This window comes from Amaranthus tricolor, chromosome 16 (assembly GCF_026212465.1).
Source record: "Amaranthus tricolor cultivar Red isolate AtriRed21 chromosome 16, ASM2621246v1, whole genome shotgun sequence".
Classification (NCBI taxonomy): Eukaryota; Viridiplantae; Streptophyta; class Magnoliopsida; order Caryophyllales; family Amaranthaceae; genus Amaranthus; species Amaranthus tricolor.
In genome coordinates this window covers 21,528,549-21,545,027 of record NC_080062.1, presented here as the reverse complement: position 1 = coordinate 21,545,027, position 16,479 = coordinate 21,528,549, and the positions used below count along the sequence as shown (strand labels likewise).

At 35.6% G+C, this 16,479-nt stretch overlaps 1 protein-coding gene across 2 annotated transcripts; it reads left to right on the top strand.

Annotated features, from left to right (window-relative positions):
* The first annotated feature begins 3,876 nt into the window (after positions 1–3,876).
* On the top strand, positions 3,877–15,321 carry LOC130802724 (elongator complex protein 1). Of its 2 annotated transcripts, XM_057666766.1 has the most exons (5): positions 3,877–4,128; positions 4,840–5,173; positions 5,980–9,016; positions 14,390–14,488; positions 14,626–15,319. In XM_057666766.1, the coding sequence occupies exons 1-5, from the start codon at positions 3,970–3,972 to the stop codon at positions 14,945–14,947; spliced, it is 3,951 nt and encodes a 1,316-aa protein (XP_057522749.1). In that variant the 5' UTR covers positions 3,877–3,969; the 3' UTR covers positions 14,948–15,319. The 2 variants fall into 2 exon arrangements, with proteins under 2 accessions (XP_057522749.1, XP_057522750.1); XM_057666767.1 differs by lacking the exon at positions 3,877–4,128 and having other exon boundaries at positions 5,030–5,169; positions 14,626–15,321.
* The last annotated feature ends 1,158 nt before the right edge of the window (positions 15,322–16,479 follow it).

The following is a 16,479-nucleotide window of genomic DNA, read 5'->3' as shown; positions in this document are numbered from 1 at the left end:
TTAATTTCATAGATGGTCATGAAAATTATGTAAATAGTCGTTTAGATTTAATAGGAAATAAAGCATTGAAATTTATATTTTTGTGATAAAAAAAAATGAAATGACAAAATCCCGTAGGTTTGGAAAATGGTGAAAAAAGGTGTTTTTGGAACATTTTTGGCTTTGAAATTAGGTTAAAAATACTTATACTATGTTATAAATTATGGAAATTGGTACCCGGGGGTTTTGACGCCTTCCGGACGCAACGGTGAAGTCAGATTTTCAGTTTGACAGTTTTAAGTTGTGTTTCTGGACAGATTATGTATGCTGTCCTGTTTTGTGTGTTTACCATGTTATAGTATGTGATGGATGTTCATGATGTGTGTGGTATTCTAGGTGTGGGTGTAATTGTATATGTGTGTTATGGATGATTTGAGGAAAATGTGTATGTGTGCTTATTTCCCGAATACGATTGAACCTTGTAGGAAGTCGATTCGTGACCGGGAATTGATTAAGACGCTTGTGAATTGGTTATCTTGCTTAAGGTATGTACACGCAGCGTGGTTCGCATTAGTCCGATGTATCATATAATAATGGTATACAAAAGTAAGGCATGGATATATAGTACGGATAATGTTATCTTTCGAATAAATAATTTTTATACATTGTTTTGATAAGCAGAGGTAGTATGACCTCACTAACCTTAAAGTGGACGTAGTATGACGTCAATTGGTGGAAATGAATTACTCGCGGTATATGGGGGCATTATGAGCCACCGCGGGGGTATGCATACTTAACCATAGGCACCGAAGTAAGGCGAGTGTCTATGGTAGAGACTTGCTTAGGGGTTAGCTCCCCCTAATGTATTGTCTCACTTATGGAGATTGGAGTGTACCGGCAGTATGGCTGGATAGTACAGCAGTATGGCTGACTAACCTTTATATGAAAATAATTATTCTTTATTAGCATGATCGAAGCGTACTTTTCTGCGAATTGACAGCTATTGAATTAAGTCTTTCTCTTGTTGTAATTAATTATTTGTTATGCGACGTTAGCTGAGTGTACTTTTGGTCTTAACGACCCTGCGATGATGTTGTTTCCTATCTGGGCAATGACTAGCAGTAAGTTAAGTTGCAGGTCTGGGGAGTGAGGATTGTCCCTTGGAGAAATAAACCGTTAGGATACAGAAGTCTTGATAAGAACTTCTAATAAAGTTTAAAGAATATTTGGTTTTATGAGGCGATTTTGTTCTCAAGTTGTAATAAGTTAATTTAATTTTTCGTTCTTATCCACTGCTAAGAATTTCTTATATCTAGTAGTTCATAATAACACTAATAAAACTCGATCCGCAAGCTTCCCTTAATTTCAAATCCGTTTTTAACTGCCTTCTAACATCCTGGTTTGACTCGGACGATATACACTTGTTTTTAAAAGGTCATCTTCTCTTTTCGTACGATCCGAGTTATTCCGAGATGTTACAATTGGTATCAGAGCGGGAGTTTTATTTAGTGTTATTTATCTAAATTGATAGACTAACGCAAAAAAAAATGATGACGAGAGTAAAGGGGTAGACATTAAGGGGATATGATGTGTTTTACTTGGTGTCTTTAAGCATGATGTTATGGATAATTTTATTGTGTGCTTGTTAGATATTTTGTTGATGAATTATGATATTATTTGAGCTTGGAAATTGATTGTTCCTTTGCTTTTTCTTTCATTCGTGAGTCATGGATTACGAACATTTTTTTTATCTGTCATGGATAAAGAAAAAAGACCTGCTGAAGGGGAAAGTAGTACCCTAGAAGAACCATAGAGAGCCTTAGTAAATGTACCGGTCTGGGCAGAGATAGAAACATTAAAAATTTGGGACAAGAAAGAAGGAGAGAGTGAGCTAGATTATAAGCGCAGGATGGAGATGATCTATAAAAAGTCTCAACAAGTTTATGAGGGAATAATAGCTGAGGGAATTGCTGAGTTGATTGAGAGAATTGCTCAATTGGAGCGAGAGTTTGATAGATGGGATAGAGGAATGGATGTTGTAGACAATGAGAGATGTAAGAATGCTGAGGCTAGTGGGGCAAGAGCTGAGATTGTTGAGGAGGATGTTCCAATGGTCGACCCTAACTCAGTTCTGCAGATAGATTTTGATAAGGAGGATCCTGAGGAGGATCTAGGAGAAGATCCCGAGGAAGTCCCCGAAGAAGGTCTGGAGGAAAATACTTGGGGAAATTCCGAGGAGGAGGCTGAAGAGTTTTATGAGGATAGTGCGGAAGGGGGATATAATGCTTATATGGAGGTAGAAGCAGCTGATAGGGAAGATAATATGAGCGAGAGTGATAGTGATATTACAATGTGGGAAGAAATATTACCCGAACCAGAAATTGTTGAGCTTTTAGATTCTGAGGAACAACTAGATATGAGTGACTCCCTACCCATAGAGACACCCACTGATTCTGATAGCACATCCAATGACGACTCCGGGGATGCTGATTTTGACCCTGACTTATATGAGGAAGATCGGGACGTATGGATGCATCGCCTTTTACTATATGATCTTGCTTTTGATTGTAGTATTTATGCTTATGATTTTATATGAGTATTTTCACGCTAATAATGATGTATGGATATTCTGTCGAGAAGTTTCTTCTGTTTTGTTTTGACAATATGTTACGAAGAACGGTGATTATTTGGGATTTTGTACCCAAGTATTTTGGAATTTAATAATATGTTATGGCAGAGTATGCGGGTTGAATTATAATATAAATGAATTTTTAATACATTCTTGATTTACAAAATATAAATATCATGTATCAATGTATGTATAAAAACTTAGTATTTACCTCTACTGAAATTGTATGAAACTAAGGGCTTTATCCCTTGACTTTCACAAATTTGACAAGTGCATACTGGATTGTCGGTTGGTTCTTTTTTAAATACGACCACACATGTGAAACAACTCTACCACTAGCAGGTGGCATTGCTGCAAAATGTTGTCTTACTAGTTCATCATCTAAATTTAAATATAAAGACATACTCAAATACCACAATAAAATAATAATTTAAAATTTAATCAAATTGAAGAATAAAATTATAAAAATAGGGCTCGTTGGTTCATCTTCTTGTTCTTCTTCTTCTTTAATTTGTATTTCTCTTTCCACTTCTTCTGCATAATCGTGTAATTCTTGGTCGTACCCTTCTAGATAATTTGGTTCAAAATTATAATTACTAACCGAAGGTGTTGTTGATACCGACGGAGTTGAAGTGGCCTTTCTTTTGGAGCTAGAACCTCCCAATGATTTTGCCACTTTAGTAACTTTTTTAGAGGCTTTTTCAAAAAAGAAGACATGATAATATTGAAATAATAATGAAATTAAGAATAAATAAATAATTAAAAGACTAATTATGTAATTAAAAAATAATTAAAAGACTAATTATGTAATCAAGAGAATAATTGCGTAATTAAGAGAATAATTGCGTAATTAAGTAATTAAGTAGAGAGAGTAGGATAAGAGATGAATTGTGAATGAAAATGATTGAAAGTGTGAAGTATTTATACAAAAAATCCCCAATGGCTAGTTTTTGACCGGTTCCAAAGAACCGCTGGCCCAAGTGAACTGCCTAGTTATAAGGAACCGTTGGGCTGAGTGAACCGGTTCGGTTTGGTTCCCGATTCCCTGGAATCGGTGGTCCGGGTGAACCGGCCCGCGGTTCTTTGGTCCGGTTCAAGCGATTTTTTCTGGTGGTTTCACATTTTCGCGGTTCAGAATCTGTCTCGAACGGTTCCATATTCAAGCGGTTCGGGACCGGTTTAGTTCCGGGTAACCCGCTCCGTGGCCATCACCAGGTATAAAACGTTTTAATGCTTTCAAAAAATAAAAAAAATAATTCTAAATTTAAGGCAAGTTATGCAGCTAAGTTAAAGGTGAACTCTTGAACCCTTCCAAAACCTTGTTCCATTTCCTAGGGTTTGCAGACGCCTTTCTAGGGAAGATGAAGAACCTGAAGCTATCATCCGAGATTTCTGTGAGCTTGGACCTGCAATCCCATGCCGGACAACTCTTGTTCTCCGCCATTGATATTGAACGAAATCGCTTGTTTTTTGCTTCTTCTTTGAATCTTATATACTCCACCCAATTCCCATCTCACCAAGTAAGTGCTGTTTGAATAAACTCCTTTCATTCACAATTAGTACGTTTATTTTCTTGTAAATTTTGCGCCTTTTTCTAAGGTAATGATGGTCTATGATCCAATGTTTTATGCGCATAAATTAACTAATTGAGTGGAGGTGATTCTGGAAAGTCATGTTTTCCCAATCTTATTTAAACTCAAATGAACTGAACTGATCAGAAGATAAGTTACTGTCGATACTAGTGTAAAACTTGGTTAACAAATTGAGGGGGCAAGAACATTTACAAAGAGGCTAATTTGCCACTAAATCTACCATTAATATATATATATTTTTCAGGTGCTATCAATTATATATTATACTAGGCAAAAAATTTCTGTAGGAAATACATAATAAGCTTTGAGGCCTATAATTTTACAATTTCCCTGAAAGTTTGAGGTCTAACAGTAACAAAATAGATTGAAGCAGACGTAATGTTAAATAATATATGAGGTGCGCACCTTGCCCATACTCAGGAGGATAGAATTCTAAAGCTTTTTCTTTTGGCAAAAGGTCTATGTATTAGTCACTAATGGTGAATACTTCAATAAACAATTTCTGCAAGCAAATTTAAATTGTATTCTAAGAAATGACTTTGAAATGTTGATTTTTGTAGTATTCGTTGTATTACATGCCTAGTTTGTTGTATTGTACTTGTATTGGATATGTTGCTGATGTGTGCTTCCTATTATCAGAATGCCAAAACACAGAGTGGAACTATCTTATCAGCAGAATCTCAAACGCTTGATTTGGAAGCTGACGACATCATCACTGCATTTGATTATCTCTTAGAGAAGGAGTCATTGATCATTGGAACTTCTAGTGGACTTTTATTGCTGCACATGGTGGATTGTAACACCACAGAAGTAGTTGGTCAAGTTGATGGTGGCGTGAAATGCATTTCTCCTAGTCCAGATGGAGATCTTCTTGCAGTGACCACTGGTCTGGGCCAATTGTTGGTTATGACTCATGATTGGGACGTGTTGTATGAAACCGCATTTGAAAATCACCCTGAAGATGTTGACGTAAGTAAGGACTTTACCATGATCCCTTATAAAGCCTCCTTAAAGAAATATTCTTTTTTATTTATTCATCTATTTTTATTTGGAATTTTTGTTTCTAAGATAAACTTACAACTTTTGAGCTTTATGATTTTCATAGACATTTTCATCAAATCAGAAATTTCTTGTTATAGTAAGGTGGCTCTTTCCATCATGATGGGTAACTTGGAAATAAGGATATAGGGAAAGTAATTATAATAGTTTTAGCGCTAGGTTCTTGAGACTTGCCTTTTCCCATGGTACTAAAGAAGATGAAGAGATCCTCGACAATGGTTTGCAAAACTTTCTCATTCTTTAAATCCATTGGCTCTAAGTGCTCGTGTCACAATTATTCTTGCAACAAAAGGAACTTTTTTTTACGTAAAGTAGATGAGTTAAAGAGGGAAAACCTCCAATCTGAATAGATAGGATGTTAATAGCAAAAATTTTTGACGGAGCTTAAGCTTTATCGTTCTTGGGCTTCATTTAATAATGGAATATAGTAATATGACTCACAAAATCATGTACACTTATTCATGTGAAGTTTTTGATGATATGTGCTATCAAGGGTTAATTGAATTCAACCTCTTTGTTTTTACAAAATTAAGGTTGCCTACATTCGACCCCCTAACCAATTGGAGGCTTAAGCCACTTAATAGTATTCGGGAAACAGAATGTTTGTTAGATTATCATTACCTTGATGTAGTTAAGTATTTTGCAGTTTGTGTATGCGGAAGTGTTTTCTGTCAGTCTTGGTTAGTTTTGTTGGCAATCTTAACATTTTTGTATATGCAGGTGAGTCAACAAACTCTCTTAATTCCAATGGAAGTCCCGTCTCTTGGCGTGGTGATGGGAGGTATTTTGCAACATTGAGTAAGATGCAAAAGATGATGCAAATTAAGGTTTGGGAACGTGATTCTGGTTTGATGCATTCCTCTTCAGATCCTAAACCTCTTAGTTTAGAAGCTCTAGAGTGGATGCCAAGTGGAGCAAAAATTGCTACGGTGTATGATAGGAGAAATGAGAATATGTGTCCATCCGTAGCCTTTTTTGAGAGAAATGGATTGGAGAGAAGCTCATTCAGTATTAATGAACCATCAGATGCTCTAGTAGAAAGTTTGAAGTGGAATTGCAGTTCTGATCTTCTTGGAGTCCTTGTCAGATGTGAGAAATATTACTCTTTGAAGATTTGGTCCTTCAGTAATAATCACTGGTATTTGAAACAAGAAATTAGGTACTCAAGACAGGATAGACTGCAGTTTATGTGGGACCCAACAAAGCCTTTGCAGCTGATCTGTTGGACTTCCAGTGGACAAATTTCTGTCTACAATTTTATATGGGTTACTGCAATTATGGAAAATTCAGTGGCTTTAGTTATTGATGACACCAGTATACTTGTGACCCCTCTTTCCATGACTTTGATTCCACCACCTATGTTCTCATTCAGACTAATATTTTCAAGTGCTGTTAGGGAGATGGCTTTATATTCTAACAATTCAAAGAATCTCCTGGCTGCCTTTCTATCTGATGGAAGCCTGTGTGTTGTGGAGCTTCCGACCCTTTCCCTGTGGGAAGATCTAGAAGGCAAGGAATTTACTATTGAAAGTGCAGTTTGTGATGTGACATTTGGATCTCTTTTGCATCTTGAATGGCTAGACACTCGTATACTTCTTGGTGCTTCTCATTTTGGGTTTGATCATGTAAGATGTTTGTCACAAGGTGCAATGACTGACAATGCACGTCTGGGTTACCAGTTGATGGAAATTGAAGTTCTTTGTTCTGAAAATCATGTTCCAGATTCAGTCACTTATTCAAGCTGGAATGTGAAAGTGACCAACCAAATTTCCGTAGATAAGCTGGTAATTAGTATTTCTTCAAATCCTGCCAAAAGAGGGTCTGCATTTGTTCAGTTTAATGGTGGAGATGTTTTTGAGTATGTGTCTCTTGCAAGCATGCCTCAATCAGCTTATGCTCCTCACTTTGACAAATATACTGCTGGGGCTCTTTCATCATCTTGCCCTTGGATGACGGTGGGTCATATAAACAGTTGTGCATCATCAAGGCCTTTGCTATTTGGACTTAATGAGCATGGTGTGCTTCATGTAGATGGGGGTATACTGTGCAACAATTGCAGCACCTTTTCTGTTTACTCGAATACCTTTGATCAAGTCATTACACACTTGATTATTGCTACGAAGCAGGATTTGCTTTACATATTAGACATTGCTGATGTTCTGAGTGGGGATGCAATGGTAAAATATGAAAACTTTATGCACATTACAAACAAAAGAAGGGATGATGAAGGTAAAAAGTATATAAATATATGGGAAAGGGGTGCTAAAATTGTCGGTGTCCTTCATGGAGATGAAGCTGCTGTTATTCTTCAAACAATTAGAGGCAACTTGGAATGCATATATCCTAGAAAATTGGTCCTCACCTCGATTACTAATGCTTTAGTACAAAAGCGGTTTAAGGATGCCTTACTTATGGTAAGACGACATAGAATAGATTTTAATATTGTTGTTGATTACTGTGGTTGGCAAGCCTTCCTTCCATCTGCTTCTGAATTTGTGAGGCAGGTAAATAATTTAAGTTATATTACGGAGTTTGTTTGTGCCATAAAGAATGAGAACACAAGTGTGAAGCTGTATGAAAACTACATCTCATTTCCTTCTGCTGATGCAGAAGACATTGATACTACGAGAAAGGTTTCTTCAGTCCTATTGGCCATTAGAAGGGGGCTTGAGGAACATGTACCTGAAAGTCCTGCTAGGGAACTTTGTATCTTGACCACCTTTGCACGAAGTAATCCTCCTGCACTTGAGGAAGCTTTGGAGAGAATAAAGGTGACAAGGGAAATGGAACTATCAGGTTCTAATGACCAAAGAAGAACATCTTATCCATCAGCTGAAGAGGCTCTCAAACACCTGCTGTGGCTTTCTGATGCTGATGCTGTATTTGAAGCTGCACTAGGCCTGTATGATTTGAACCTTGCTGCTATTGTGGCATTGAACTCTCAGAGGGACCCAAAGGAATTTCTTCCATTTCTCCAGGAACTGGAGCGTATGCCAACTTCTTTTATGCAGTATAAAATTGACCTACGGTTGCAAAGGTATGAGAAGGCTCTTAAGCACATTGTTTCTTGTGGGGAGGCATATCATTCAGATTGCATGGCTCTTCTGAAAGATCAACCTCAGCTGTTTCCTCTTGGGCTTCAACTCTTCACTGAAATTACAAAGAAAAATCAAGTTTATGAGGCATGGGGTGATCATCTCATGACTGAAAAATGCTTTGAGGATGCTGCCACAACATTTTTGTGCTGCTACTGTCTGGAAAAAGCTCTCAAGGCTTATCGTGCTTGTGGTCACTGGAGTGGAGTGTTCACTGTTGCTGGTCTACTTAAGCTTGATAAAGATGATATTTTGAAGCTGGCGCATGAACTTTGTGAAGAACTCCAAGCTCTTGGTAAACCAGCAGAAGCAGCCAAGATTGCTTTAGATTACTGTGGGGATGTTAGTTCTACGATCAGTTTACTAATTACTGCTAGGGAATGGGAGGAAGCTATAAGAATTGCGTTTATGCACAAGAATGACAGTCTAATTACAGAAGTGAAACATGCATCTGCAGAATGTGCTGGCGTATTGGTTAGTGAATATGAGGAGGGACTGGAGAAACTAGGGAAGTATCTCACTCGCTTTTTGGCTGTTCGTCAACGGAGGCTATTGGTGGCAGAGAAATTGAGGTCTGAGGAGCATTCCATGAATGAAATTGATGATGACACCATATCAGAAGCTAGCAGTAATTTCAGTGGCATGAGTGCTTATACTACAGGGTATGTTGATTTATTACCTTGCTGAACCTTATGTTTAATTTTTAGATAATTTTACTTTCGAATCCAAAAAATGTTGGTTCGAGCCTTTGACAATTGACACTGCTTCTGCTGTTTACTTTTGCATATCTTCTTGTGTGTGGGGGAGGGGGGCAGTGGCGGATCGAAAAAAAAAGTGATGTCAAAGTATTAAATAAAAAAAATTACATTTCACAACGTTATAATTAATTAATGTAATTATATACACCGAGTCTACATATTTAAAATTCTGAAATTAAATAATAATAAATTTAAAAAATATATAAAATAATTTTATAGATTAAATGAATTTTAAAACAAATTTACGACATTATAGACCAAATATTTCTTGGACCTTCCTATTCCAATCCAAAAGAAATTCAACTAAAAATTAAACAAGTTCAAGATAAAACAGCATCACAGGACATTGTTAACATTACAATTACATGAACTATTAAGTAAATCAAGCAATTGTAGTTGTTAGCACAGTTGACGTACCATAAGGATCGTGTACACATCGCAGTCTAAATCCCTTTTAACTGCATTTTATTTCTCTTATTTTGAAGAAAAAAAAAATTCATTGTTGCTTGTGAAGGGAATTGAACCTTGGTTAAAAGTGTGAAATAGTAAGGCTACTACCATCTCATCTAATTTCAAGTGATGTCAAGTGACTGCAATGACCTCATTGTAAAATCCGCCATTGGAGGGGGGGGGGGGGGTCAGGGATAGTTTTGATTTTTGAATTTGTTTTGGTTGTTGGGGGGGAGGGGAGATGAAAAGTTTCAAAACTCGAGATACCTCAATGAAAGCACATTCTTTTTTTATTACACTTAGATCTCATACTCTTGTCAAACATGCAATGTAATAATTTTGAACATATTCTTCCTCTGATTCTTTGATTTTACTACACCTTCCGTTTTTTGTCGCCATTTTGATCTTGCTGCATTTTTTTTTATTATGATCTCACTTTACTTCTCATCCTCATATTTTCCGTTGTTTTATTTTTGGTTTTATTCTCATTATAATTTAAGACAATTTTGCTCTATTTTAGCAATATCAAAGGAATAGAGGGAGTTATACATTTGTATACTTCTATTTAAGATGTAATGTGAATTTGAAATATGATTTTGGTGTTATTATTGCCTTGATTGATGCCCTATTTAATAAATTGCTTTTTTAGACAAATGGTTTCATTGTTTCTTTTTCTCGTTAAGTAATTGATGAGTCATAGTGGATTCCAAAAGAGTACTTGATCACATGGTCAATTGTCAATTATTAGTTCTAGAAGAATAAGTTCTTTTGAGCGTCTTCACAATATGAACAATGTCGAGGTTAAACTCATATTAGTTCATGTCCTCAGTAAAAGCTCTTTGAACTAAGATGGTGATTTGCGTGAAAGTGATGATTTGAGGTGCAGTTACATAATTCGCTAATCTCCTAGCGAATCGTGAGTTTAAAAGATGAATTAACTAGCGAATTATATTACAAAAATTTGAGGATAAAAATAGAAGTGGATGCTTGCTTGATGTCATTATTCTATGTAGTTTTAGTGCTCTGTATCCTACCAATTGTTTGCTACTTTCATCAGAGGTATCACATAATGTTATGAATGGTATGTGTGACTTGAGTGCACAATTAAAGTGTGTATTCATGTGTGTGACTCTTGGTTTGTGGAATCCAAAAGGGTGTAATTATGTGGAGAGTATTCATGTTATTGGTGTTAATGAAGATTAATGAAGAAGAAGAAAGGACTTGTTTTTGGTAGCTCGATCAGAATTCTGACAGAAGAAGTAGAATGGTCGCTCGACCTACCCGCTCGACCGAGCGAGCTTTATTGGTCGGTCGAGCGGTCAGACCAAATGATCCAGAATGCAGCTGATGCTCGCTCGACCGAGCGAGCTCCCTGTTTCGGTCGAGCGGATCCTCTGATGTGCATGGGATGCTGTTTTTCGACCTTTCAAGTTCTTGGAGTTATTTCATATTATTCATCACTCTATATTAATACTATATTCAAGTGAGCTATTGACATTCATGTACCTAGTACTATATATAGAGCTCTCATACTCACACATCAAAAACATCAAACACAACTCCTAAGCCAAACACATAGCCTTTTGTTTTTTTATCTCTTACTCAATTGTAATACTTCATTTGTAAGTGTTGTTTATACATTATTGATATAATATAAACAGAAACTACACACCACGGAGGACGTAGCCATCATTGGGTGAACCTCCTTAAATCCCTGTGTCTCTTTTTGATTAGTTTACATTGTCAAACGTTGTTTTGTTCGCTGTTGTTTGTATCGTTCTTAGCATCGTAAAGGTTTTGGCAAACGTTTTCACATAATATATAAGAACTAACATTTTTATCATTACTGTTGGAGGATTATGATTAAATTAGCGGTTACAGATTACAATACTATCACTTGCTCAAAGAGGGCTAGATATTGTATAAGTTGATTGAATGTAAGAAAATGCGTTTAGTGCCAAATCTATATGCGGTAACCTTTTAATTCTTATATGGTAGTAGTGATAACCTTTTTGTTATGTATCATGTGTTCTTGGTATAAGATAGTTTAATATAATATGATATAGTGAAGTGGGCAAAGGAGGGTCGTTGGTTTTTTTTTGAATGAGATCACATAACCGTTGTAACCTTTTTTCTAAGATATGGTAGCAATGAGGTTTTAGCTTTTGCTAGTAATAGCAAAAGAAAACTTTTTTCGACATGGTAGCAACCAGGTATTAGCTATATACACAATTAACAAAAAATTGCAAGTAAGTTGAAAAAACTGTAAAATCTAATTTTTTTTATTTTTCTTTTTATTTTTTCTATTTTGCTTCAACAATTCAAATAAAAGAATAAAAATTCTTTTCTTCATCTCGATCATTCTTCTTTGTCTTTGTTATCATCTTATTCTTCTTTCATCATCCGCTTCTCACTACTTGATCAATTTTTGTCCTAAAACATCAAATTTAGGTAATTCACATTTAAACCACAAAAAGTACTCAATTCATGAGCAAAGCACAAATGCAACATATAAGAATTACTTTGATTTTCTGAATCATAAGGGAAATTGTAGAAATTGTCATTGAGCTGCCTTTGATAGATTTTCTTGGAACCATCTTTACATTTTATGAATTATGAGTCTATGTGATAATGCCCTTCACAAGGTCGAACCCAAAACAACAAAAATAAAAAATTAATCATGTAATTTCAACATTATTCGGAATTTAAAGTAGGTAATAGATAAGCAAACTAATAAATAAACAAACCCTCCAGAGTGCGCCGAGAAATTGAATAGAACATGATCTGACAAATGGAGTTACAGAGATTAGGATTGATATTTATTGAATCGTTTTCAAATTCATCTTTTTTTTGCCCAAACAAACAGAGCTAATTACTTGTAGTTGTGTAGTCTTTATCCCCAATTATTGGGTAAAAGCTTTATGGTTTTTGATTGGATGAATTAATTATAGCAAATTTCATCTAGGGAATCGAAAAATTGTAGAGATTTTGAGATGAGTAAGGACGATGAAGACATGGGAAAGAATGAAAGCTGATGACATTCCCATTTTGTTGTAACAAGACGAGCGATGCAGAGTGTGTAGGGTTCTAGAGTGATCTTTTGGCGTAATTATTTTTTCTTGGTGCATGGGGTCTTGCAATTTAATGGATATTCACAAGGCTATGCTACTGAGATGGGGTTTGCTCATAGTGTAACTATGCTGTAACGGCCACAATCGCGGTAATGGAACGGTATTGCGGTTATAGGATTGATGCTTTTATCATAATGCCTAAATATCGACCGAATCATAAGATATCGTTTGATACAACCCCAAACGTGGTTTTTTTACAGCTTTACTACCTGGAAAATATTGGTTTTTTTGTTTTGAAAATCTTTACAACACGGCTGATGCGATGCAACCTTGTTTTTACACTGTGGTTTGGCTTGATATGATGATGATTTTTGAGGATGGGTGAGGTGGGGTTTGGCTTGATATAATTTTGATGAATGATGATGATAATTGATGCGGATGGGTGAGATGGGGTTTGGCTTGATATAATTTTGATGATTGATTATGATTATAGTTTAGTGTGGTGAGATGGGCGCTTTAATTTTATTTTCCTTTTTTTATGATTGATTTGTAGTTTTGTATATCAAATACAAAAAAAATATAAATAAATTTTAAAAATTTTGATAGTCTCTTAGCAAAAAATGTCATGTTTTAGTGGATACGTTATGGTGTAGATGCTAAACAAAACCATAACTTTGTTGCTACCATGTGTAGAAAGTTTATTTTGCTACCTCGGGCAAAAGCCAAAACCTATCGTGTAGTTTCTCTTTTTTTTTTATTTATGAAAATGTACACTACTTTGCCGGAGCTGCCTCCAGCCTCATGCCTAATATTCTGGACCTCTGATGATTATGGGGGTGAAGTTATGCTGGAGCATGATTTGGGCTATGGCACGTTTCAGCTGTTTGCTGCTTCTGCTATTCCTCATTTTGAGATTACCGTCTTCACATGAAGATTCCTTTGGGATAGGTTGTTGGTTCAAATGTCTTTATGTGCATTGAGAACATCAGAGTATTATTATTACCCACAAGGTTTTATGAAACTGATTTATCATTTGTATTTTATAAAGTGCATTGGGAAGAATGGAAGTTCAAAAATATTTAGAGCATGAGATAGAAGTCTTGAATTGTCAACTACCTTAATCAAATGAAAACACACGTAAGCTTGTTCTTTTTTTATCGTTCCTTTTACTTCTTCCTAAATTTCCATTTGGTGCTTCTGGTTTTTCTGTCTTTTCACTTTCTTTTTAGTTAAATAGTGTGCCAAATCTTGGCTTCTCAGCCTTTAATCCTGGATTTAAAAATGGAACTAGTCATTTATTGATGCAAATTGATGCATCCTTCACAATGTTAATTACAAGTTTACAACAGCGTTTGCTGAAATTTTCAATTTTACTTGATTATGTACGTGTTTTCTTGTGTTGAAGTATTATTTTTGTTTTGAACTTGAGGTCAGGGGGTTGGAATCTTGTGTATATGCTGAGAAGGTAATCCTGTCGTTTGAAACATAAGGATAACAGAAGCAACAGCAGATAACATTGTGTATCAGTTTCTTTGTTTTCTGTTACAATTTGATGGGTATAAGATCCACATTTTTCATTTTTGAATATCTGAATTTCACTGCTAATCTGTCAATGCTCTGTGTTGATCGATGTGTTTCATTTGTCCCAATTGTTCTTGTTTATCACTTTCTTGATGTATTTCCAGTTTCTTTTTACTATTACCATCAATCCTAAATAATTTGAATGCAGTTAATGGAGTTAACTTCCTGATGACAGGACAAAAAGGGGTTCGGCTGCTTCGGTGGCTTCCAGTAGTCCTAGCAGGCCAAGAGAGAGTAAGCGTAAGAAAAATAGAGGAAAAATCCGTGCTGGCAGGTACTCATGTTTCTGAAATTATAAGTTTAACCTTCTGTTATATAATATGTTAGACGATATAAAAGTATAAGACACTCTCACGTATTAATGTGATCCCCTACTGATGATTTTCTGTTTGGATCATCTTTATGATGTAGTCCTGGCGAGGAGCTGGCTCTGGTAGATCACGTCAAGGGCATGAGTTTGACCTCTGGTGCCAGACGCGAGCTGAAATCTCTGTTGTCTGTTCTTTTGATGCTTGGTATGGAAGAAACTGCTCGGAAGCTGCAGCACATTGGTGAGACATTTCAAGTCTCTCATGTAGCAGCTGTCAAGTTGGCCGAGGATGCAATTGCAACCGATATTGTAGATGATCAGAAATATTCTTTGGACCTTTATTTGAAGAAAGTAAAAAGTGAAGGATTAAATTCCGAAGCTTTTGGTTGGCGCTCCAAAATATTAATTTCGCCGCAACAGTAGTGTCGGTGCTATTTTAAGAAGATGAACGCTGTGCTTCAACACGACGGAATAATATATTCTGATATCTGAGTATGATTTGCGATTTGCTACCCTATGTCTTGACTTTTTGCTTGTTTTTTGCTGATAGATTTCTGCTACCTTGATCTGCATAAGATCTGTAATAGAGGGGTTGAAGTTAGTTTGTTTTAGAGGTAGGATTCTATAATTAGAATTTTTGCATTTTGTTCTGGATAATGATGAGCCTATTTATTGAAAGCAGTGAAAATAATTTAATAAAGATAGAATTTCCAAATGAATGTAAATATTTTTACTCTTTTTAAGGGGAAAAAAAAGTCTTTCTGAAAATCCTCACTATTCGTTCATCCCAAAATTCCAGTGATTTGTCATTGTTTGAGATAAATAAATATATGGATCTCCATTTATGCTTTTATATGGGAGATTTGTGAGCATATGGCCAGCACATGGTAGTGATGTAGATTAGTAAGTGTTTGATCAAATAAGCAATTAAGAAGATATAACCATAAAATGCATATAGATATCTAAATTTTAATGATAAAACTACACCATAAGATTTTGGAGGTATGGAAAATAACAATTAGAAGTTTATATTATTGATGTATAGAGTTTCAGTTACAATACAATCAATGGAGAAACATTCAATTTGATTTCAAAACATGGAAAATCCCCCAAATCCTATCACTAAACCCTAACTTAATACATAACTTCATGAAATACAAATGTTACTTTTGTAATGAAACTTCAGCTCAATTTGCTTTGTTTTCTTGTAGTAAGAATTTCGATTCATAGCCAAATTTATGGCACTTTGGTTATCACACAAAAAAAAGTAGGCACACATCTTTTTAACCTTAGTCCACCCACAAAACCACTTAACCATTGAGCTTCTTTAAAGCCCTCCTTTATTGCCATGTACTCGGCATCTTTATAGACTGAACTACAACCCCTTGCAATATAGACTTTCAACTTATGGCAAACCCTCTAATATAAAAAATATCACGAAGTTGATTTTCTTTCATTAAAATCTTCACCATAATCGGAATCTACATAGCCATACAAGCCATCATTGTTCCTTCCATACTCTATACATGTGCTGGATGTACCCGTCAAATACCTAAGTATCCACTTGGCCGCAAGCCAATGAGTCTTATCCCGAGTTGACGTATATCTACTCACAATACTAACAGCTTGAGCAATCTCAGGTAGAGTACAAACCACATACATGATGTGTCCCACCGTATTAGTAATGGTATGGATGGCATGTAATCATTGTCCTCCTTAGAGCTAGAACAATCCATATTACATAACTTCTTTAAAATGCCAAAGGAGTTGAGACGGGCTTTCCATTAGTCATTTGAAAATGCTCCTAAAATTTCTAAATGCAATTTTATTGTGATAAGCACAAACTCTGTTTTGATCGATGGTGATATAAATTAGTAAGCATGTGCATAACACATGATAATAGATTAACTAATAACGTTATGAGATTCAAAATTAATAAATGAAAAGTATCATTC